The sequence below is a fragment of the Watersipora subatra genome, chromosome 1 (genome assembly GCF_963576615.1).
Source record: "Watersipora subatra chromosome 1, tzWatSuba1.1, whole genome shotgun sequence".
NCBI classification, from domain to species: domain Eukaryota; kingdom Metazoa; phylum Bryozoa; class Gymnolaemata; order Cheilostomatida; family Watersiporidae; genus Watersipora; species Watersipora subatra.
Genome location: NC_088708.1, coordinates 34124335 through 34150911, shown reverse-complemented (window position 1 = coordinate 34150911; position 26577 = coordinate 34124335). Strand labels below are relative to the sequence as shown.

Sequence of the window (26577 nt, the reverse complement as noted above, 5' to 3'; positions counted from 1 at the left end):
CAGTCGATCATTTAACCCTTTTTATGCCACACATGATTGAAATTATGATATCTCCTCACATTCCCATAGGTGGTTTTGGTTAACCTTACGCCGCCACTTGAATCAATTAAATTATATACTACAGTGGGTTAGAGTTTACCTTACCAGTATCTTCATTAAACATTGACCATGCATACAAATTGCCTAGAAATTCCCATTTTAAAAGTTCTGTTGTATTAGTAATAGTTAAACTTATGATACTCTTATAAAAATAACCCTAGGATTCTATGAAATGAGCTTCATGAAGTTTGAGATATATGTTCATTTTATAAAATTAAGATTTTAGGGTAGATAAACTTTTTACCAGTCTTCAATGACGAGGGTAAATGGCTCATTGATTCCTGTAGCTATCAGTAGACTAGGGCTCTCATTTTTCTCACATAGTCCAGGAAGAGTTAAGATCTTGTATCTTTGTATCACGTATTAAGAAGTTTGTTTATTCAACCACTTTCAAAATATGTCAGCTAACAAAATGAGAAGGTACGTTACCTTAGGTACGTTAGGTACGTTACCATTTACCAGAAGCGTTTCAAATATTGTTTCGCTGGTTTTCTAGAAGTCATATTTGGTGACAAAAGCTGTAATCCAAATACACCCGCATTTATGAATTCTAAGTGCATTTTAGATCAACACTCGAAATACAAAACATTTTTGTCTTGCAGCCATTTTTATAAATTATTCTCAATTGTGAAATGTGTTTTTCAATCAGATCCTTGATGCGCTACTCGACATCTATGATTGTGAATTTTAGACTTTTATAGGGTTTAAACAGCTTTTGAATTTAAATAGTTTGAAATAGTAAATTGTATGATATATGCAGTAAAGTAATATGATGATTGCGAAAGTTGTAATAGCCAAAGCCAGTGGAAGCAACAACTGACTATCTAGCGGAGAAGCTCTACATCAATGCTCAGAGATAAACTTGTATATTTCATAACAACATTGAAATGTTAGATATATGCGCTATAAATTTAATGGTTTGCTTCCAGCAACACCGTATTCCATCATGTAATAAAATTGTACTTTCACCTTCTAGTTAGTCACCTAAACAACCTTGAGTAAGTTTGGAGCATTACGGAGATGCCGCTGTATCGTCTATTCTTATTCTACTCCTTTGCTTTGTTTGTTAATTTCAAGTCATGTTAAAAATTGAAATCTATTTTCCAAATTTAATTCAAAGCATCGTCGATGTTTCTGTATACCTGTATCTATGTTTTGACTGGTTGTCAAAGATGTGCCTCAATAGAACTCGGCTCACTAGTAGTGTATTAGAGTGTGGACTACTAGCTGACAGCGTGTAAACTCCTCTAGTATATTATGTTACTAGCTACATAACTCTCTTGTCTTTCTCAGGTATGATATGGACAGCAGCTAATTTGATTAGAATGCAATGAACAGCGGCTCACTATCTTCTTAATATTTTTATGGTTCAATTTGTATCATGCTGAGGCTTTGTTACAAGGACCCAATGACATGTCTTGGCCGCCAACGGATGCTCTCTCTCTCATTACCTTAAACCATAACTGTCACGTACAACTTTTATTGTATTTACTAGGTAAATCAGACACTCCGATTTTGTACTCAAAATCAAGATTGGTATACTAACTTTCAGAGTAATGGAAGCGTTTTAACAGTGTTTTAATATCGGTCTCGAAAACAACACGTCCTGCACAACAAGCTCCTCCCATAAATACGTGACGTAACCTAGCTTTTTAGGAACGGAAGTTAGGGATGTTTAGTCTGATTTAGAATAATAGAGATTAGTGTCTTAAAACCCATTATTATCTAAATCCAGCCTTCAAAATAATTTCAGTCTTTTCTGAAAGGGAGATAAGCTATTTAACATTGCATATTTAAAAATGAGCTCAAAAAAGCGCGATAACAACGCTAGCTTGTGATAAAATCGTGCTTTTTTGAGCCTATTAAACATCATGTAACAAGCTGCGAGCTATTTTAAATAGTTTATATCCCTTTCATAAAATACAGAGATTATTTTGAAGGCTGGATTTAGATAATAATGGGTTTTAAGACACTAATCTCTATTATTCTAAATTGGACTAAACATCCCTAACTTCCGTTTCTAAAAAGCTAGGTTATGTCACGTATTTATGGGAGGAGCTTGTTGTGCCGATTGTGTTGTTTTCGAGACGGATATTGAAATGCTTTAAAAAAGCCTTAATTACTTTGAAGGTTAGTGGACTAATCTTTATTTTGAGTACTAAATCGGAATCAGCGTGTCTGATTTACCTACAAAATACGATAAAAGTTGTATGTGACAGTTATGGTTTAAGTATCCAACAGCAGCATGAAGGTGTGTTCGCTGTGGTTCATCATATAGACATGATATTATAGTGTTATATTTTATCAGATTCTAGCCACACAGGCTATTTTATTTCACACAGAGACTAAGGAGACATGCAGGGCTAAGGTTCATGCTTCAGGCTAGGGTTCATGCTTCAGTAGCATGCTTGAACTACTAGAAGGAAAATACGTGCCCAGACTTCCCCAAATGTTTATAAATATGTGTATATATATAGCATAAACTTAATTAAACTTAAAGCTCACACAGAAATAAACAAACATCTCTATTTAAAAGTTAGAATAATAACTGTTGAATAAAAATAAATTTTGTTTGTAAAAGATTTTTATTACTCGTGCAATGCCAGGCATTCACCAGTATATACAGTATCACCAGTTATCTACAGTATATATATATATATATATATATATATATATATATATATATATATATATATATATATATATATATATATGAAGACCTCAACAAAAGAATGATCAATGTTACAATTGTTCACAATTGAGATATTTTAAAGTTTACAAACTTTTTATGGAAAGAATTACAACTTATATCATAGAAACCTTTTAGCTATTGGTTAATAAGGATGTTACTTGGGAATGTGATCAACAAAGAAGCGGTAGACATAATTCGGGGTGGCACAACATGGCCTAAGTTAAAACCACTACACAGACATTGATCGATTTACTTTGGAAATCATTGACAGGTCTCCACGCATTATGTTTTAGTAGGTGATAATGTTACAATGTTATAATATTCTAATTTTAAACGCTATATTGCAGTAAAATATGGGGTTTCTACCATCCAAGTTTCAACCAAACAAAAATGAACATGTCACAATACTACAACAACAACTTTTTTTAATGTGTCCTAGAAAAACTGCAATGTTTTGTTTTGCATCACACTACACGCTTTTGCACACACTTCTTTTTTGCTTATTGGTACTCGTCGGATATTTCCCTTCACTCTCACTGTCTCTGTCCATTGTATCAAGTTATTAACCCTTTCACTGCCATCCATGTGTAAATTTAGCTATCGCCCCACTGGCAGCCATTCTGCTGAAAATTGCAGATGTTGCTTCATGATATGTATACAAATTTTTTCAACTGGAACCTCTACCTAGAACGTTTTTGTTATATATTTTATTTTTGCACACTTGTTAACAAATAGTGCTATGAAAAAATTCAATGTATCTACACTTTGTGCATTTTTAAAGCTATGTGAAGCTACGATCACCACGAAGCTAAAGCAATACTCAACAATGTTCTTTATTCTTACACAACTATTAATTTCACGGCCATTAAAGTCAGTGCTGCTACTTAAATTGTCTGTGTAATCACGAAAATCTGAATCTGAATTAGCAATAATGTCATCAACATAAGTAGTTATCTGTTTGGCAACACGGGCGGCACTTAAAAAAACTTACACAGAAAATGTTAGTTTTCAGGTTGTAAAATCTCAAATAAAAATTTGAAATTGTTTTAGAGTAATTTTATAGAGAAATCTGACATAATCAGCATGAGCAACTCTCTGTTTTTTAACTTGAGAGTTACTTAAGAATAACACTAAATAGTTCGAGCGTCCGAAAGAGAAAACGATCGTCCCAAGTTGGAAATTCTCAAACAAGTGTGCGTTGCTATTGGCTGAAAGTGATCACATGACTGGAAAATGCTCGTTGTTGCTGTGTAGCCCTTGGACATTGATCATTTTTGCAAAGAGCTAGTTTATTTTAAAGAATAGAGAAAGCATAATATTATTATGCTTTATTAGTTATTTTGAGGTGTTGACTGATGTTCTAAAAAAAGAATCAAGGAGATTGACCCACTAGAACAGTGGTTCCCAACTACCTTCGAGCCATGGACCCCCTGAGCTCCTTATCTAAAAGTCACGGACCCCTTTATAAACATCATAATATATAGTGTTTATAACAATGTATTGTAAATTGAAATGTTTCATTTGCCATGAATCTTAGTATATCGCTAAAATTGAAAAGGGAGCGAGAATTACGTGTTTGCTGGTTAGAGGTTTTGTTGTTTTGTACTACTAACTGGAAATCAGGTACTATCCAGTGATTTATGCACATAGGTGATAAAAGTCTGCACCCAAAAACCTAACAAGACAACACGACCACCCCGCGGGAATTGCATTAGCCCTGAAACCCAGGCTAGCACAATCCCAACAGAGCTTGATCATTAAACTCCGCCCATATGATAGCCGTCGCCTATTCTTTTAGGGTTTTATATCAGTGATCCAATCACTACAAGACAGAAATAGCTGTAAATAACTAGCTAGAAAAACCAATACTGGCACCAGTCTGTGGACCCCCTCAAAACCTCCTGTGGACCCCTAGGGGGTCCATGGACCACCAGTTGGGAACCACTGCACTAGAAGCTGAGATATAGCCAGCCAAACACAGGTCTACCTAATAACGAATCAGAGGAAAACTCTCCGAAAATCCCAAGAATTGTGACGTATGAAATCGACTTGTTGGTCATGTGCCGGAGTTGCGCTCCCTTACCGCCGTTACGTATAATGATTGTTTTAGGCTACGAGATGTGAAACGCTTCTCGCGATAGTAAAGAATTTACAGACTAGCTCTGGTTTCGCAGGAAAATCAAGCAAACATTGTGTGGTAAAGGCATTTGCCCACAACCCCTCGCCATGATTTTTCAAAACAGAAGAGCAGATTTTGACCATTGTGCTTCAAATTTTAACTCGATCTCCACGGATATGCTCCGAAGATCCTCTGTTCAACGAACGGCGCGTGTATAGTCTATATGCGACATCCGCGATTTGCAGTTTGTTTAGAATAAGAAATGGGAATGTGAATTTTTGTTCATTCATCATTTTTCTACTGTGTACCTACTGCAGCATTCAGTTGATTTTCATGATTATCGTCACTATTAACAGACTGTAAGTTCACTACAGCCGTAATTTTAAAAAGAATAACTTGACCGTGCTGCTCTTGCTGTAAGAAAAGAAAACGATAACTTTTGATTTGATTGTTCTATTTATCTATTATCTTATCTATGATTATTTTTTATGATTAATATAATAATCATAATGCATATTATACAAAATAATAATATAATTGCGTATAGAATAAATGATGTAACTAATATAATTTGTAGAAAATTCCAAATGATAACCGAGATTGATGATTGATTTAATTGATTCCATTTATTAGCTATAGTTAAAAAAATCTGAACAGCGTTAAAGATGAGTCTGAATAGGGAAGCTGAGTGGGAGAACAACAAAACTGAGCTGAACTAGCAAGATAGCGAAATGTTGCGAAATAATAGATGCATGTAATTATTTTATGCTAAAACTAATCTACACGTCAGAGGGACTGGTTCGGAATTCTCAGAGCAATGATTGTTAGGCCCAATTTGATTGTTCTATACTTCCAGGGATTAAACCAATTAAAACGCCGTGATTGTTATAGGAGAGCCCATTAGTTGGCTTAATTGACCAATGGCACACAAGTCGATTTCATACGGCATATATTGATGATTACCAAAACACTTATGTTTTTTGGTAGACCAGTGTTTCGCTGGCTATATCTCAGCTTCTGGTTGGTCAATCTCCTTGATTCTTTTTTTAGAACATCATTCAACACCTCATGATAAATAATAAAGCATAATAATATTATGCTTGCTCTATTCTTTAAGCAAGAATATCTCTCGACCTTGATCATTTTTGCTGAAACTTTGTCACAGAGACTAAACGTTGTGGCCAGAACTATTGAAGAGAAGATAAATCTAGTATTTTGAGAAAATGTGACATTGATCGTTCTTCCATTGAGGTCTTCATATATAGACTGGCACTCGGATAGTCTTGTGCACTGGTGAAAAATTGTCAGGTGTGCCGATCAGGTTACAGAGAGGTACAGAAAAGTTTCACAAAGAGATCACTGCATGGCTGATTTTACCTCCTGTTAAAAGTTTGTCTTTTTAGAGTAGAACGACATCTAAGTGAAGATATATTTTCAAAATATGGCCATAAGTAGTAACACACATCAGCGTCAGCAGTCTTCCCAGATTAGAACCATTTAATAAACCTTGCAGTTGTGACATCTGCAAAGTATTATCCATAATAGTACTCAACCATTGTATACAGACTTGTTATTATAATAATTATAATGCTAAGGCTAAGTATCGGGTCAGCTGTTAAATGTTGACTTGCAACGAAATTCACATTACAGTTATTTGGTATCATAAGATTCACCATGTCTTACTCTGTTGTGTTGTAGGTGCAAAATATGTGGAAATGTGATTACAAGCTCTTAAAAGCTCAAAAACGAACAGTTAATCGCAGCCACACGAGACCGCCGTAGTTTGGATTCGCTTTCCAAAATGGCTCAAATGGGGCGTAGTTGTTACAGGATGGTTTCCTGTAACAACTACGTCCCATAGGTTCTTACATGCTATAGTTTTAGAAAAAATACAGTAGTTTTTCTGAATTTGGTGGTACACCATTGTACATGATAACGGAGTCGGCTGAATTAACAGTAGCAAAAACATAACCTCCCAAAAGTATAACCACCGATGTTTAAAAATATTTGAATGGTTTTTGGGCTAAGATAAACTTGGCTTACTATGGCTACGATAAAATTTTTGGTTTGATTTGTTGTAGTGAAGGTATCTTGATGCTAACATAAACATATTTTAGCATAATAGCATAATTATAATAAATTGCATTGTATAGTAAATTTGGTGGGCATTTATTTACTCACCTAAGTTAACGAGAAAGTTAAATTCCTACAGCACTTCTTGCTGTAACTCAAGGGACGATAATTCTACAGATTAATTAGCTAATTCTTTTGCACTACAAGTTTTACAGATGACCCAGCTATATACATGTACTATATCATGTTCATGTCAGTTGTTGCTCAGCGTTTATGGTGCTATAATGAAGGAAATGCTATATTATGGTGCTATAATGAAGGTAATGCTATATTATGGTGCTATAATGAAGGCAATGCTATATTATGGTGCTATAATGAAGGCAATGCTATATTATGGTGCTATAATGAAGGCAATGCTATATTATGGTGCTATGAGGAAGGCAATGCTATATTATGGTGCTATAATGAAGGTAATGCTGTATTATAGTGCTATAATGAAGGTAATGCTATATTATGGTGCTATAATGAAGGCAATGCTATATTATGGTGCTATAATGAAGGCAATGCTATATTATGGTGCTATAATGAAGGCAATGCTATATTATGGTGCTATGAGGAAGGCAATGCTATATTATGGTGCTATAAAAAAGGCAATGCTATATTATGGTGCTATAAGGAAGGCAATGCTATATTATGGTGCTATAAGGAAGGCAATGCTATATTATGGTGCTATAAGGAAGGCAATGCTATATTATGGTGCTATAATGCTATATGCATAATCGGATGTGCTGAAGATTGTGGGGTTGTTACCAGTGTGTTCATTGCAGGTCATCCCTCTAGCTTCTAGAATATTATAACATACAAATAATTACGATTATGTTATTATTAAGTAGATGTAATTTTGATTGCTGGTGGTTAACCTTGATGGATTTAATGTTTATTACCAATGGTTGTTCAATTTTTGATTCCATTGGTTAATGACCCAATTGAAAAACTTGAAAATTACAATTTGTGTTCCCACTTTTGAGGTCAATTTCTACAAAATGCTCAGTAATAAAGTTTGTAGCTCTATTTGTCTGGTGTAATTTTGTCATTAAGGAAGTTTGTTGAGGTTGTGGTCTAGGCACAGGGACTAGGCACAGGGACTAGGCACAGGGACTAGGCACAGGGTCTAGGCACAGGGTCTAGGCACAGGGTCTAGGCACAGGGACTAGGCACAGGGACTAGGCACAGGGTCTAGGCACAGGGACTAGGCACAGGGTCTAGGCACAGGGTCTAGGCACAGGGTCTAGGCACAGGGTCTAGGCACAGGGTCTAGGCACAGGGTCTAGGCACATGGTCTAGGCACAGGGTCTAGGCACAGGGTCTAGGCACAAAGTCTAGGCACAGGGTCTAGGCACAGGGTCTAGGCACAAGGTCTAGGCACAAGATCTAGGCACTGGGTCTAGGCACAGGGTCTAGGGACAGGGTCTAAGCACATGGTCTAGGCACTGGGTCTAGGCACAGGGTCTAGGCACAAGGTCTAGGCACAGGGTCTAGGCACATGGTCTAAGCACAAGGTTTAGGCACAGGGTCTAGGCACAGGGTCTAGCCATAGAGTCTAGGCACTGGGTCAACAGGCCTCAACAGTTGTCCACTATTTCATTTCAGGTCATAAAACAGATAACTTTTGTGAACAACAGAATGTGGTGATAGCTTGCCTAAAGACTGAGGTGTTGTCCATAGTAAACACCTCAGCAGCCTCTTATGGACCCGTCGCTGGCTGGTGTTCCGTAGTGGCAGCGGACATTATCAACATTGACCAGAACTGCTTTGCTTCACCCGAGACTATTTACAAAGTCATCTCAAAAGAGTGAGTTTCTCTTGTGTGTTTTTCAATCGCTCTTAAACAAACAGAGTCAAGGTTCTTACCTGTTTACCAGACTCTAGCTTGAGCTCAAGTCCAGACAATTGTTGTCAGCCAACACTGTGTATGGAAATACAGAACATTTGTCATACAACAAAATTGTTGACATATCACCACCTCATGGAAACCTTTCGATTAATTGATTGATCTTAGGAACAGTCTGCACCAGGTTTTGTTGTAGTCAGTGATGGGGGTGTACAGTAGCCCTTGACTTGTTCCCAAAGTGTATTGACCTTGCAGTTACTTCTGGTGATAACAGATTTTGTTTACAATGAATTGTGTACTCTATAAAGGCCAATGTTAAAGCATACGGGAAGATTTAGTAATGTATTCTCTATATGAATGGCTATGAAACTGCTCAAGTCTTGGCACAACATTATCTGTTCTATTTTATGTGTGCACATGTTTGTATGAGTGTGTGGGTGCCTGTGTGAGTGTGGGGTGTCGCTGTGGTGTGTCTGTGCAGTGTGTGGGTGTCTGCGGGGGTGTATGGGGTGTGCGCGCGGGGGTGTATAGGGTGCGCGCGCGGCTGTGTACGCGCGACTATGTGCGTGCGTTGTGTGCGTGTGGGACCATTGTCATTGCATTTCACTTGGAATGTTGTACTTGAGCAGTTTTTATTGTGCAAGGTGCAAGTTATTTTATTTTAGGTGTGATAAGAAGTCAATCTGCTACTTCTGGGCCACAGATGATTTGTTCAAATTGAACGCAAGCCTTTGTAAAGAAATCGAGACATCCGACAGTCAACTGAAGGTCGTATACGAGTGCCTACCCAGTAAGAGATTAATCTTGCTCTCTCAAAGCATTGAGGCACAAATAATAATAATAATGCACACCAACATTTTATTTTATTTTCTCGGCTATCTTTGTTAGTCTAATGCCTTTTCTGTGCGTTGTTCGTATATCTTCTGGTGCTAGCATTGGAGCAAAATTATGTAAGAATTAGGCTTCAGTAACATACAACGAAGTTTTAACTTGCCAGTGAGCTAGGGTTATTGCAAATATTTGCAGCTTACAGCTCATTATTAGACTAGAGACTGACCTCGCATACCTCTTGTTGACCTCTTATTGACCTTGCTCTAAACTTGTTATCTCTTTAGAGACAGATACTACGACTACAGGTGCATCAAGCGTCTCTTCTACTGTTCCTACTCAGACTACTCTAGCTGAAGCTGCCACTGTCATGGATGACTCACAAGCTCTCACCTCTCTTCAGGGTAACATGTGTACACAAGCCTGATTGATATGTACACACGCCTGATTGATATGGCCTAACAGTCAGACATGTACACACGCCTGATTAATATGGCCTAACAGTAAGACATGTACACATGCCTGATTGATATGGCCTAACAGTCAGACCAGACCGTATAAAGTCAGACCAGACTGCATAAAGTCAGACCGGACTGTATAAAGTCAGACCGGACTGTATAAAGTCAGACCAGACTGTATAAAGTCAGACCGGACTGTATAAAGTCAGACCGGACTGTATAAAGTCAGACCAGACTGTATAAAGGGAGTGTTTCTGTACACCAGTATATGACATTACATCTGCATAGTTCTAAGAAAAAAGCCGCACTTTCAACATTTTTGTTAGTTTGAGTGAAAACAGACAGACAGACCTACACTGTGTTGCCCCTAGACAAGGAAATGTTTACTTGCTTTATGACAGGCCAACTGCCAACTTGCCAAAACTTTTTGGTAGAGATGTTTACACGTGCTGTTCTAATACCAAGCAAAGGCCAGTAAACGTATCATGTATGGTCAAGATTCAGTAATCGATTTTTAATTTTTGTAAGGAACCTCTAGCAGCATGGCTAGTTAAACAGAAAGACAGGGATTTTGTCATCTTTGGCTTCAACCCTAAGCCTGTCAGTCGAGCAACTAAACTATGGATAACCCATTATGATTATTCACACAATCTCACTTGGATCATAAAATACAACCTTTGGTATGTTTCTTTGACATCTTGGGCAATTCATAATTGTATAAAATTGAAAAATCATTTATATAAAGTGGTATGATCCTTAAAAGGAGATTATCGCAATACATTACCACAAGTAGACAGCCTGTTAGTAAACTGAGATTACCTCCTCCGCCACACCTACATACACACACACAGCCTTCTCTCGCATGCGTATCGCACCATACCAACCGCCCTCCTTCGTCAGGTAAAGCCCACTCACCACCCAACTCCGTATGCTTGTAGAGCATAGCTAGTCTGCCAGTTGCACGCTTCTTAGCCAGCACTGTATTGTATCAATTCACTTGGTGACTGTAAGAGAATTAAGGAAGGGATGAGGCTCTGCTTTTTCACTTCATGAGCTGTTACATAAGACCATAAACATAACATGCACGCATTGCATTCTTCATTCCTAGCTATTTCACCTCATATCTTAAAGGTTGACTGGCAACAAAATTCACACTACAGTTATTTGGTATCAAAAGATACACCATGTCTTACTCTGTTGTGTTGTAGGTGCCAAATATGTGGAAACGTGATTACAAGCTCTTAAAAGCTCAAAAACGAAAAGCCACCGTAGAATGGAATCTCTTTATTTCGATGATGTAACCACGAAATTTGGTTATCGTCTTGTAACGTATGTTCTCACGTGAATTGAAAGGCCAATACAAAGCTCAATATAAAACTTATCGTAGTACTAGTTTATGACAAACACTTCGGGTTTTACCGAAGACCCCGTATCAAATATAGATGCTCGCTACTTTACAGTTTTGTTTCGGTTAGGTCTAATCGGCAAGTCGTAATCTGATAATGTGACCCAATACCTCGCAAATAATATCTGCAGCACTTTTCGATTATCACAAGTGACCAACAGGCTCGTCATGATTATCAGACAATGATATGTACTCCTTCAAGCTAAGGCTAAAAAATTAAACGAATTTTTATGGTAAGTTGTAAGATATCAGTGCTAAAAGTGACAGCATCACAATGACGATAAAACAGACGCGTAAGAACAATAGACATAGTTTTATTGAATGCGTGAAGTATATTTGTGAAAATATTTCGACGAATAAGGTTGCAAGAAAGTGTAAACAGAAACCATCTCTCACAACTACATCACATTTGAGCCGTTTTAAAAAGGGAATCCAAACTACAGCGGTCTCGTGTGGCTGCGATTTTCTGTTCATTTTTGAGCTTTTAAGAGCTTGTAATCACCTTTCCACATATTTTGCACTTACAACACAACAGAGTAAGACATGGTGAATCTTTTCATATCAAATAACTGTAATGTGAATTTTGTTGCAAGTCAACCTTTAAATAAGTTCTTTTATTGGTGTTGGTAAGAGCATATTTCTCCTTTAGGATTTAGAATGATGGCTAGAGAGAAATTAATACACTAAAGTATGTGGATCTACAAGCCCTAGTTTTCTAAAACAAGAATTCACACTATGTCATTTAGAGTAAATTCATGTTATAAGAAGTTACCACCTCTATGTACTGCCTGGTACAGCCCTGCTATGGATCAGCAAAAGTCTGTCCAAAGAAGAGCAGGGCTTGCTTTGATTGCAGCTGTGAAATTTTAGAATTGATTGGTATACCGTCCGAGGGGTAGGGGGGAGGCTACATAGCTAGTAACCGTCAATGGCAAAATGAGACACTGGAAGCTGCTAGATTTTGGCATGTTGGCTGTTACTTATAGAGTAGTTCTATGGAATGATGCTTCTTTATGGCAAAGCTGTCAAAGAAAGGGCCGATCTGTTCAGTACATACCTTTTATAGGAGCAGTACCAAATCAGTCATGTTGTTGTTTGTTCAAAGCATTTTGGGCATTCATGCCTCATTGGTTATTACTCTTAGTGCCAAATACAATTTTTAAATTTTTGCAATTTATAAGAAATGATGTTCGCGTTATTTGAACGAATTCCTTCGCATTTACTAAAAATAAGTGATCGTTAAAAATGACCTTGCCCGTATAACCTTGTTGTCTAATTTACAACCTGTACAAATATTGTTGAAACATCACAAGTTTATTTGAGAATTTAAAATTATGACGCGACTGGAAGAGTTATCATACCCTGTACATAACCAGAGATGCGAACACGATTTGTTTTATATTTATTCATCAGCTGTTAGCTCAATGCATGCTTTCCGTTTTTTCTCACCCGCTTTGCTCTCTTCTACTACTATTTCTGTTTTTTTACGGCACCGTTAAATGTAACAAAAAAGCAGCTGCGAACTTTAAGTTGCTTTTGTAAATGTTGTTTGTTTTGCATCCAGTTTATATGTTAAAGGAAACTTTGTTCAACTGATTATGATCATTGCTAAGAAAGAAGATATATCTATAAACTGGCATAAGTTGCGGTGCGGCTAACATCGCTGGAGAAATACGCTTAGCTTTGCGCAATTCACCCATAGTTTTTTATATTCTTTTGTTATGTCGATAAATTTGTGTTCTAAGATCATTAAGTTCTTGTTCCAGTCAATTAAAAGTTACGGTCAATTCTTTTTGGCAGAGGTAAGCTATGAGCTGAATGGGATGCTTTTATCTTAGTATTGATTCAAATTGAAAGCATAGTTTATTTAATATACTGTTAAGGTGACTCGTTCGCAACATTAAAGTTGTTTTTATTTCTTTTTGATCTTTAAATCCTTTCCGGATGATTCAACAGAAGATCAATTTCAGGTTCTTACATTCGCTTACCCATATCAGCCTATGTCACACCCCCAACTCTGACAAATGCACCTGCCGTACATACTATACAAGCGTCGCAGCGAGTAGTAACATCTGACGCTGTATTAAACCTTTCAGCTCCAACAACTGCGGAGCCACCAAGTGCAACTATGACTACCACAGACATTTCAAGAACCGCGGTTGTATTTGCTCAAACTAGTAAACAAACAATATCAGAACTAACAACTACTACAGGAGCACTACACGTGTCAACAGACATACCAACAACACCAAAGAGCGTTACAACTACAGATATTTCTTCTCTGACTAGTGAACGAGCAATGTTGACAACTACTGGAGGGCTGCTACAGGTGTCACCAGGTGCTTGTCAGAATGGAGAGCGTAAGGTGATAGACTGTAATGTGCAGCTATGTATGGCAGGGCACTGGTCGATTGTGTCTATAGCTTACAATGACACTAACTGCTGCGGCAGGTGGGGTGGTTGCAAGACGTCAGCAAATGCTTCTAACAGCGTTTCCCCAGCAGGGAGTCTTAATAGTTCTTCTTCAACATTGCCAACATCCACAGTGACCAATCTGACAGGTGGGCTGTCCTTTTATTAGCTACTCATGGGGATAATTAAAACAGTTTTGACAAAAAGCTTCTCATAGTGGGATGTATAAGTGAATGGGCAAAAATTGTCTTATGCAGGTCCTTTCCTGCACATACATTTTAGTTTTTGCTTTATATCATTCTTGTTGCGCCACAACCCTGATTGTCAATGTCTATATTCTCTCTGCTACCCTTTTCACTAACCTCTATGATACATAGTTGTCATATAACCGTTGTAAAATGCTTTCCTGAGATTCCTCCTAGGTGACAAATAGGGGCATCGTTACATAGCTTAGAGCCATGGAATTTCAAGTACTTGTTAATGTCTGTCAATTTGTTGAGCCTCTGGTTTATTTCATCTATCCACTAGCATAGCGATCATGTGAGGATTAATTAGGTTCCAGTTCATTAGCTGCTCTCTCCTTCAGGGGCAGCATTATAATAGAGAGGGACAGTAGTGTTCCAGTTTCAAAGGTCGTAAAGACTGCTATAAACCAGACAGCAACTATGACTCATTTTACTTTTAAATCTGACAGCATTTAGGTTATCAGTTATATAATATAAACATCAGCGGTGTCAGATTTTCTTGAAAGCTCTGGCAATTATGTGTGTGGGCTGTTTGAGCCATAAAAGACCTACACCTTTGCCTTATTTCAGCCTCGACTAGCGATTCATTTAGCAGCAGCTCCTTATCTTACAACATATGAGGTGGTTGGGCTCGGTTAGCAGCTCCTTATCTTACAACATATGAGGTGGTTGGGCTCGGTTAGCAGCTCCTTATCTTACAACATATGAAGTGGTTGGGCTTGGTTAGCAGCTCCTTATCTTACAACATATGAAGTGGTTGGGCTTGGTTAGCAGCTCCTTATCTTACAACATATGAAGTGGTTGGGCTCGGTTAGCAGCTCCTTATCTTACAACATATGAGGTGGTTGGGCTCGGTTAGCAGCTCCTTATCTTACAACATATGAAGTGATTGGGCTTGGTTAGCAGCAGCTCCTTATCTTACAACATATGAGGTGGTTGGGCTCGGTTAGCAGCTCCTTATCTTACAACATATGAAGTGGTTGGGCTCGGTTAGCAGCAGCTCCTTATCTTACAACATATGAGGTGGTTGGGCTCGGTTAGCAGCTCCTTATCTTACAACATATGAGGTGGTTGGGCTCGGTTAGCAGCTCCTTATCTTACAACATATGAGGTGGTTGGGCTCGGTTAGCAGCAGCTCCTTATCTTACAACATATGAGGTGGTTAGGCTCGGTTAGCAGCAGCTCCTTATCTTACAACATATGAAGTGGTTGGGCTTGGTTAGCAGCAGCTCCTTATCTTACAACATATGAAGTGGTTGGGCTCGGTTAGCAGCAGCTCCTTATCTTACAACATATGAAGTGATTGGGCTCGGTTAGCAGCAGCTCCTTATCTTACAACATATGAAGTGGTTGGGCTTGGTTAGCAGCAGCTCCTTATCTTACAACATATGAAGTGGTTGGGCTCGGTTTAGAGAGTATTTAATAAATTTCAAATAACCATCATTTGTGCTCAGAAGCTTCTCTCAAAGAAGTTGTTCAAAAATTAACTTTCCTTTCACTTTTCTGTTTCCCTATTTCATTGTGTCAAGTTTTTTGCTTGCAACTTTTCATTGCTGAGGCATTGAAGTATGGCTGGAGTAATCTAAAATTGTAATTATGCTATATTGAGGTATGGAAAATTTGAATATAAGCCAAGTAGGCAAGGTCTTTAATTGAGGTGGCGCTTGCGACTCGCTTCAGGGATGCCAAGTTTCTTTGGTCTGCTCTCCAAAATCAATGTTTTCACCCTTGGTTATGTTTGACCGTTTTATTTAAACCATAACTGTCACGAACAACTTTTATCGTTTTTACTAGGTAAATCAGACACGCTGATTCCGATTTTGTACTCAAAATAAAGATTAGTCCACTAACCTTCAAAGTCATTTAGGCTTTTTTAAAGCGTTTCAATATCCGTTTTGAAAACAACACAATCGGCATTACAAGCTCCGCCTATAAATATGTGCCGAAACCTAGCTTTTTCAGAAACGGAAGTTAGGAATGTTTAGTCCGATTTAGAATAATAGAGATGGGTGTCTTAAAACCCATTATGATCTAAATCCAGCCTGTAAAATATTTTCAGTTTTTTATGAAAGGGATATAAACTATTTAAAATTGCTCGCAGCTTGTTACATGACGTTTAAATGGGCTGGACGCCGAGAAAAATGAGCTCAAAAAGCGCGGTTTTATCACAAGCTAGCGTTGTTATCGCACTTTTTAAATATGCAATGCTAAATAGATTATCTACCTTTCAGAAAAGACTGATATTATTTTTAAGGCTGAATTTAGATATTAATAGATTTTAAAACACCCATCTCTATTATTCTAAATCGGTCTAAACATCCCTACGTAACTTCTGTTCCTAAAAAGCTAGGTTACGTCATGTATTTATGGGCGGAGCTTGTTATGCCGATCGTGTTGTTTTCGAGACCGATATTAAAACGCTATAAAAAGTTCTTCATTACTCTGAAAGTTAGTGGTCTAATCTTTATTTTGATTACAAAACCGGAATCAGCGTGTCTGATTTACCTAGTAATTACGATAAGAGTTGTTCGAGGCAGTTATGGTTTAAAGATGATTGGTTCGCCGTAATAGCTATAGAGTTTTTGGTAAAACTCTAGGCTTTATTCAAGATTGTGACAGACATATAACGTGTTGAGGTTTGATTTCACTGGTCCTTTATAGTTTATTAAGCATCATGACCGTGAAGCCTAGCATAAAAGAAACATACAAATATAAAATAGAGAATGTAGTAATCAAATTATGCCAAGTTAAAATTATATGAGTGACACATTTACAAGCTCTGATACACAATAAAAGGTTCTAGCAATGGCAGCGTATTAAAAGTTATATAATTCACAATAATTCACAATTAAAACAGTGTTATAATTAATTACCTTTGCCTCCGTAGGCTGTCAAAATCTTGCTTTAGTGTTTGCTGTACAATATAGTAGGTGTGTGCTTATGGCTGGGTTACTACTGAGAAACTAAATCATAAGGCTGCTGAAATGACCTGGTTGCAAAAAATACCTTTTTTAATTGTTCTGTCGGCGCTGCGATTGGTGACCACATATCGGGCCATACTGCTATGAGTGGCAATTACCCTCATTCACGGCTGACAGTAGGGGGTCATACATTCTTGGTCAGTGCAAAAATCAATAATGCATATTTGGCAGCAAACAAGACTGTGTATTCCTTTACACTCCCACCTAACATTTAAGTGGTAACTTAAATTTATTTTATCCAAATTAAATTTTCTTTAAAAAAAAAGGACAATATCTGGCATAAAGTGAATACTGCATTACAACTACTCCATTTATGTTACGGTAAATATACTGATTAACACATACGCACAGCTACCACTACAGTCTACAAAAACTATGAGATTGAGTAAACTACGTTTCTACATTATTGACAACAAAGAGTAATAAGTCTGATTATATAGGCATGAATCACGAGTAGTAAGATTTGCTGTGTTAAGCTCTAAGTAATAAAACTAATTTCTGTACTGGTCGCTGGACGATTGTGGTTGGTGAAACTGGCTTGCCCTTGTGGTTCAGGTTCTTATTTGCCAAGCGAAGAGTTACTTTTCGTACTTTGCCATCATCACCAATTTGGGTGGCGTCCACTATGCCTGTACTCCAAAGGTTCCGATGTAGGTTGTCATCTTTAAGTAGCACTACGTCTCCTTTCTTGATGTTATCTTTAGCGCTTGTCCATTTCTGTCTTTGACTGATGTGAGAGATGTATTCTGATCTCCAGATCTTCCAGAATTCGTCCGCTATCTGTTGTGCTTTCTTCCAGCGAATATTTCCATATATCTCACCATTTGAGAATTCTCCAGGGGGTGGAGCAGGAGTATGTCCTGTCTTTCCAGTTAGCAGGTGGTTTGGAGTAATTAAAGGATCCTCGGGGTTTCCTATTTCTGTGGCTGTAAGAGGTTGACTGTTAAGAATACTGGCAACTTCACAAAAGGCTGTTCTCAATGTTTGCGAGTCTAGCCTTCCTTTATATTTCAGTGCCATTCCATTTAAGACAGCTCTGGTAGAACGTATGAGCCTTTCCCATACTCCTCCTTGGTGACTGGAGCTGGGTGTGTTCATCTTAAACTCTATGCGATTGTTCAGGAGATATGCTTTCAGTTCCTTGTCCTTTACACTTTCTAGCTCTTTCTGTAACAAATTCTTTGCTCCAATGAAATTTGTACCTTGATCACTGTAAAGTGTTGTTACCTGTCCTCTGAGATATATGAGACAGCGGAGAGCATTTATGAAGCTGTCAGAAGAGAGATCCTCTATCATTTCTATATGAACTCCTCTGCTATAGAGACAAGTAAACAAGACGCCCCATCTCTTCAGGACAGTTCTTCGGTCTTTTACCTCAAATGGACCGAATACATCCATGCCTACATGGCTAAAAGGCGCTGTTCTTTCAAGTCTTTCAGCTGGTAGTTCACCCATTCTTTGTGTTTCCAATGGTTTGCGCAATCTTGCACATGTGACACACTTACCAATCTCTGTTTTTACCATAGATGTGCCGTTAGTTATCCAGAACCCAGCCTCTCTAATCGCTGCCAGTGTGCTTCTTTGGCCTAAGTGATGTATTTTGTCATGTAAATTACGAATGATCAGTTTTGCTATATGCGTGCGTTTTGCTATGATGATTGGGAACTTCTCATCTTGACTTAATTCGCTCGCCCTTCTTATCCTCCCACCAACTCGGAGTAAGCCGTCCTTATCCATATATGGGTTCAACTTGGCAATAACGCTAGATTTGTTTACTTCTTCAGAACATTCTAGTGCCTTTACTTCTTCAGAGTATGTCTCCGCTTGTAGCGTTTTGATGACGAACACTTCAGCTTCATGAATTTCTTTAGTCGTGGGAGCCTTTGTTTTCCAGATATTTGATGTTTGTTTACTTCTTGCCGTTCTTGCTATTTGCTTAAGAATCGCAACACTGTGTAGCAGAGATCTGTATGAGCTGAATCTATCAAATCTTTCGGCAATTGTGGGAGCTACACTTGTTGAGAAGACTTTGATGCTTCTTACTTCTGGGTCATTTTCTTGTAAGGTTCTGTCAACTGAATTTGATTTCAGATATGTGTCTAAGCTTGGTTTCTTTAGGAACTCGGGTCCATCCAGCCATGATGACCCTTTCAACTCACTAATACTTGCTCCTCGAGAAGCAGTATCTGCTGGGTTATCTTTTGAGCATACGTAAGCCCACTGCTCAGATGTCGTTGTTTCTTTGATTTCTTGAACTCGATTTGCCACATACATGTGAAACCTTTTAGTGTCATTCGATAGATATCCTAGCACTATTCTGGAGTCTGTCCAAAAACATTCTCGGTCGATGGGCATTTTTAATTCTTTTCTGAGGAGAATGCTCTGACGAGTGGCAATCACAGCTGCTTGGAGTTCCATTCTTGGGACAGTAACACTTTTCATTGGGCTAACCCTAGCTTTTCCAAATATAAGTGCGCAATGTACTTTACTGTCTGTATCTATATATCTTAGATAGGAACAAGCTCCATAGCCTGATAGGCTAGCATCACTGAAATGATGAATTTCTGTTCTCTGAATCGTAGTGTGTGGCTTTACACATCTTGGAATACGCACCATCACCAATCCTTGCAATTCTTGTAGCCATGCGTCCCACTTTACTTTTAGTTCTGGGCTGATAGGTTCATCCCATGGTTGTTTGTCAGATGTACAGATCTGCAGAAGTTGCTTGCCTTTTAATATGAAGGGTGCCAATAAGCCAAGTGGATCGTAGATTTGAGCGACACTGGATAGGAGTCCACGCTTTGTGGCATCTTTAGCTTGCACGTTGTTGGTGAAATGAAACTCATCTGTGTTTACATCCCATTCTAAGCCAAGTGTTCTTTCGTTTGGCAGTTTATCTGTGAACAAATCTATACTTTTTACACCTTCACTTCTTTCGCTGGTTGGAACTGAAGCAAGCACTTCTCTTTCATTGCACACAAATTTGTGTAGTCGAATGTTTCCTTTTGAACAAATGTCTCTTGAGTCTTTTATAAGTTCTATAGCCTCTGTTCGGTTTGCAACACTGGTGATTCCATCATCTACATAAAAGTCTTCTAGTAGAAACTGTGCAGCACTCTTAGATATATCACTGTAGTCCGTGGCCAGTTTCCTTAGTCCAAAGGTTGCTACACCAGGCGATGACGTGGCGCCAAAAGTATGAACCTTCATTCTTAATTCTTTAGTTTGAGTGAAGTCTTCGTTTGTCCAGAGGAACTTGAGGAAATTACGGTGTTTGACTGGCACATGAAAGTTGTAAAACATTTGCTGTATGTCACAGCATATAGCAATGCTCTCCTTTCTAAAACGACATAGTATCCCCACTAAACTATTTATGTGGTCAGGTCCTTGCAGCAAGGTGTCGTTTAAAGATATCCCCCTATATTTAGCACTTGCATCAAAAACTACCCTGAGCTTTTTCTTCTTTGGGTGTCTTACTCCGAAATGGGGTATGTACCAGCCTTTAGTGGTTTCATCTTGAGTGGTTGCTGGGCATTCTTCTGCATGACCAGCTTGCAGAAGGTCCTCCATGAATTTGACGTATTCTTCTTTGTACGCTTTATCCTCCTTCAGTTTCTTTATGAGCTGTGCCAGGCGCTTCTCTGCTTGAGGTCGATTGTCTGGGAGCGTGGGTGCTCCGTTTTTGAATGGAAGTGGGAGAACATAGGTGCCCTTTTCATTTTGAGCAGTTTCTTCTGTAAGCATTTTTGTAAATAGAATGTCCTCTTGGGATGCGATACCATGTTCTGCATCTTTAAAGTCCCTTTCTAGCATGTTCAGTATTTCGCTATCTTTCTTTGTATCTGTTTTATATGATGAGACGTTCTTCAACGGGATTTTCTTGTTTGTTCCTCCACAGAGCGTCCAACCAAATATGGTTTCCATCGCAAAGGTCTCTCCAGGGCCTCCTGCCACTGAGCTGAGAGGTGTAAGTGCTTGTGGGCAGTCAGACCCTATCAATAACCCGACGGGTATGTCGAGGTAAGATGGTATCTCTTTTCCTAAGTGTGAGAGATGATCCAGTCGGCTAGCTTTTTCTTTAGTTGGGATTTGCTCTTTCTTGCATGTTATATAGTCTTGTTCGTATGCGCTTACAGTTACATGTGCATCTGTCATATAGCCTCGTATGGTTATATTGTCGTACTTCTTTATTCTTTTAGTCGTTTCGCCGTTTAATGTGCATACAACGACATCTTCACTTTCGCCTTTAGACTCGATGATGTTTGCAACTGTCTTAGTGACAAAACAGGAATCTGACTGAGTATCTAATAGAGCGTAAACAAGCAGTTCCTTGTTTCCAGAAGATACATAAACTGGTACAGCCATGCTGAGAATCTCTGATTTGAGTTGAGTTTTTCTTACATTTACTTCGGTGTTTGGGCCAGTATTTGACTTTGCTTTGCTTTCTCCTTTCTCTTTTGTTTCCCTATTTGGTGGTGAAGATTTTGAGTTGTCTTTATGTTCATCTGATCTTTTGCCTCTTGGCTTCCAATTGTCGTCGTGAAGAACTGTAGGGTGCGCTCTGTTACATCTTTTACAGGTGTCCTTTTTTCTACAGGTTTTTGAACGATGTCCTGTGGTTAAGCAGGTAAAACACAGGTTGTGTTCTTTTACGAACGTCACTCTTTCCTCATAGGGTTTAGCTTGTAATGTATAGCAGACATTTACTTTGTGTCTTCTCTTGCAGAAGAGACAAGTGTTTTCTTCTTCAGCTGATGTTTGGTAGTTCCGGACTCTTTGTCTTGTGCTTCTGTCTTTATCATCTTTGTTTTCTTTAGTTGAAATTAGTGATATTGGTAATGTCATTACATGTGCTTCTTCTTGTATGAAATCTGTGAACTCGCAAAAGTCTGGATATCTCTTTTCTGACACTTGTATCCTTGCGATCTTTCTAGCCCAACGGTTTCGTAGCCAGTCTGGGAGTCTCTGTATCATCTTTTCATTCTCATTGCAATCATTTAAGATTTCGAGTGAGGGTATGGTGCTCATCGCACTACGTATGTGACACAAGAAGTCGCCTAACTCTCTTAAGCCTTGGCCGTCTCTTGCACTTATCCGGGGCCATTCTGCAAGTCTCTGTCTAAATGATCTAGAAATGCTTTGCTGATTTCCATACCGTTCTCTAAGCTTTTCCCTTGCCAATTCATATGCGTCTGCAGTAGCCACTAGGAAGTATCCATCTATGCATTTCCTAGCTTCTGCTTTTACATATTTCTTCAAGTGTCTCAAACGATCGGATCCTTCAATGTTCTCTGCCTTAAGATAGGCGTCTAAATCAACTTGCCAATCCATAAAGTCTAACGTATTACCGGCGAAAACTTCGGGTTCAACTGACTTCTTTGTGGAACTTCTGCTCAAACTTGCAGTTATGGTTTCACCCAACTGTTTCATGCATTCTTGCTGGCTACTGATAAGACCTTGCTGCGCATTACTGTTAATTTTATGACTGGCTAATAGGCTATCTTGTTGCGTGTGTTGTTGCTGCATAGATTCGTCTCTCCTGTTTCTCTGGTGTGTTTGATGCATGGTGCTGCTTGATGGTTGACTTGTAGGTACACTTCCGTGTGGATGTTGATAATGCATGGCATTGACTTCGTTAACATCTTCTCCCACTTGTTGTGTATGGTCTGTTGATTGGTCAAGGAGGTCAACCTGCCGGAGTTGCTGCTGTATCGACCCAGCCTCAACAAGGGCCTTCTTCGCTCTTCGTCTTTTCATCAGGTCTTCAAAGATTCTCTGCTGTTCTGCCATTTCCTGTTTTGTTCTTTCTATTGCAGCTTGAGCTTCTATGAGTTCTTCTTCTTCTTGCCTTTCTGTGTCCAGATTATAGAGTTTTTTGTGACAATGCTCTTTGGTGGAGTCAACTTCGCTTTTATACATAGCAAACATAGTCTCAGTTTGTTCATCAACTTTATTTTGAGTAAGATCAACAAGTTCATTGTATAAATCTGACACACTACAAAATTGAGTATCTACTGATTTCAACATTTCAACAACATTCTCAGCGGACTCAGCATCAATTGTATCTGACAAGAAATCAATTGCCTTAACCTGCACATTTATCTCTTTCAACACCTTTATGTTCAGTTGATATACCTTACTTTCTTGACCTATTAAAGAAAGAGCTGCCTTTCTTTGAGGCCTTTTATCTGTATTTCCGGTAGAACTGACGCTGGGTTTATCCAAGTGTCCGGAATTTTGCTCACTTTGCACACAGCCTGGCTCACTACTGACAGATTCCGAATCAGTGTCGCCCATCGCAGCGCGCAAAGCCCAACTGTGGCAACGCGAAAGGCAGCACAGACAGACAACCAAAAATTGTACGGTTAAAAATGTGGGATTTACTACTCAGCAGCTTTATGGCTTAGTTTTTACAATCTATTGACAAAATGTCTTAAAATTATACATACAAATTATATAACTCAAAGGTACACTTTTAGTAACTGATATGCTGCGAAAGGTAACTGATCAGTGATTATCGCCCAAGGGCAGTTGCAAAATTAATATCTATTAAAATTATCTAATTAAAACAGGCTTCTGATAATAGCAATAATACTACTATGTTATTGCTAGTCTATGATAATTGCTGACCTATATACTGATAGCAGCTCTAACTGAGGGCTGTGTACTAATGTTAATAGCGCTAATTGTCTGTAGTAACAAATGTAATACCTGTCAATGCTGTATGCGTATACTTGTGGCAGTTTACACTCACTATAGTTCTTTGGTCCGCTTGGGCTAATGTTTGTATATGTATTTGAACTTAGCTTGGCTGGCTGATAATTTCTTTATGACAATATAGTCACTCTGTATCTGTAGGCACTGTATTGTGGGCTTGTATAGGTTCTGTGCAGCTGTAGCTCTGTGGGTAGCTATAGCTCTGTGGGTAGCTATAGCTCTGTGGGTAGCTGTAGCTCTGTGGGTAGCTGTAGCTCTGTGGGTAGCTATAGCTCTGTGGGTAGCTGTAGCTCTATGGGTAGCTATAGCTCTGTGGGTAGCTGTAGCTCTGTGGGTAGCTGTAGCTCTGTGGGTAGCTATAGCTCTGTGGGTAGCTATAGCTCTGTGGGTAGCTGTAGCTCTATGGGTAGCTATAGCTCTGTGGGTAGCTGTAGCTCTATGGGTAGCTATGGCTCTGTGGGTAGCTATAGCTCTGTGGGTAGCTATAGCTCTGTGGGTAGCTTTTCTAACCACTTTGGGTAGTTCTGACCTTTTCAACACTCCGGATGTGGAGGCTTCACTATAGAGTTTTTGGTAAAACTCTAGGCTTTATTCAAGATTGTGACAGACATATAACGTGTTGAGGTTTGATTTCACTGGTCCTTTATAGTTTATTAAGCATCATGACCGTGAAGCCTAGCATAAAAGAAACATACAAATATAAAATAGAGAATGTAGTAATCAAATTATGCCAAGTTAAAATTATATGAGTGACACATTTACAAGCTCTGATACACAATAAAAGGTTCTAGCAATGGCAGCGTATTAAAAGTTATATAATTCACAATAATTCACAATTAAAACAGTGTTATAATTAATTACCTTTGCCTCCGTAGGCTGTCAAAATCTTGCTTTAGTGTTTGCTGTACAATATAGTAGGTGTGTGCTTATGGCTGGGTTACTACTGAGAAACTAAATCATAAGGCTGCTGAAATGACCTGGTTGCAAAAAATACCTTTTTTAATTGTTCTGTCGGCGCTGCGATTGGTGACCACATATCGGGCCATACTGCTATGAGTGGCAATTACCCTCATTCACGGCTGACAGTAGGGGGTCATACATTCTTGGTCAGTGCAAAAATCAATAATGCATATTTGGCAGCAAACAAGACTGTGTATTCCTTTACAATAGCTCTAATTTGGAAATCAAGTATTTGGATTAGTAACGGCATGTACTTTCAACTAATCTACTAGTGACTACTACTAGTGACTACTACTACTAGTGACTACTACTAGTGACTACTACTAGTGACAACAGAAATAATACCTTCAATCACAGTATTAATGGATATGATAAACTGCAAGTTTACACTCACATGTATCTATCACTCACATGTATCTATCGCTCACATGTATCTATCGCTCACATGTATCTATCGCTCACATGTATCTATCGCTCACATGTATCTATCGCTCACACGTATCTATCGCTCACACGTATCTATCGCTCACACGTATCTATCGCTCACACGTATCTATCGCTCACACGTATTTATCGCTCACACGTATCTATCGCTCACACGTATCTCTCGCTCACACGTATCTATCGCTCACACGTATCTATCGCTCACACGTATCTATCGCTCACACATATCTATCGCTCACACGTATCTATCGCTCACACGTATCTATCGCTCACACGTATCTATCGCTCACACGTATTTATCGCTCACACGTATCTATCGCTCACACGTATCTATCGCTCACACGTATCTATCGCTCACACGTATCTATCGCTCACACGTATCTATCGCTCACACGTATCTATCGCTCACACGTATCTATCGCTCACACGTATCTATCGCTCACACGTATCTATCGCTCACACGTATCTATCGCTCACACGTATCTATCGCTCACACGTATCTATCGCTCACACGTATCTATCGCTCACACGTATCTATCGCCCACATGTATCCATCGCTCACTTGTATCTATCACTCACATGTATCTATCACTCACATGTATCTATCGCTCACATGTATCTATCACTCACATGTATCTATCACTCACATGTATCTATCGCTCACATGTATCTATCACTCACATGTATCTATCACTCACATGTATCTATCTAATGAGTTCTTATTTTGGCAAATCAATTTTGTCCGTACTTGGGAAACATAGCAAGTAGATTCAGTTAACAATTTTCTTGTTTGGACCAGGTTTGTCAATAAGCCACTACATCTTATTTCTCATTTACTATAATTAAATTTTGGCAACCAAATGCATGCTATAAATACTGTGTAACGCTTCCATTTATGAGCATTGAAAAATTAAAATTATTCAGGTATTTTTCTTCCATTAATATTAATAAATACAACGTTCATGTATATTTTATCTATATTTTCTATAACATAATCGCTCAACTATCTGCATGTTAGTCATCGAAGTGCTAGATTGCATTGTGTATCTCAGTTGGTTTGTACGTTAAGGATTGGGATCCCTAGTCTTAAGCACTGGGTTTCATACATCTAAGATATCTTCTGTTGAAAAAATATTTGTAGATAGTTTTCATACGTAGCTAAATTTCTTGAATTTTACATTGTTGTATTGCTTTGACCAATGTATGAATGTAAGCTCTTGGACTAAAAAATTGCCAAGCGCATTTTGAACATG

The 26577-nt window shown here is 38.6% G+C and overlaps 1 protein-coding gene across 2 annotated transcripts in view; it reads left to right on the top strand.

The window, feature by feature from the left end:
- LOC137385349 (adhesion G protein-coupled receptor L3-like) overlaps positions 1-26577 on the top strand; it is a 68543-nt gene that overhangs the window by 13175 nt on the left and 28791 nt on the right. The window contains exons 3-6 of one of the 2 annotated variants that reach the window (XM_068071799.1): positions 8634-8835; positions 9540-9664; positions 9990-10106; positions 13662-14126. In XM_068071799.1, the coding sequence (XP_067927900.1) occupies positions 8634-8835; positions 9540-9664; positions 9990-10106; positions 13662-14126 (909 nt within the window). The remainder of the gene's footprint in view (positions 1-8633; positions 8836-9539; positions 9665-9989; positions 10107-13661; positions 14127-26577) is intronic. The other variant, XM_068071800.1, reaches the window with a different exon arrangement.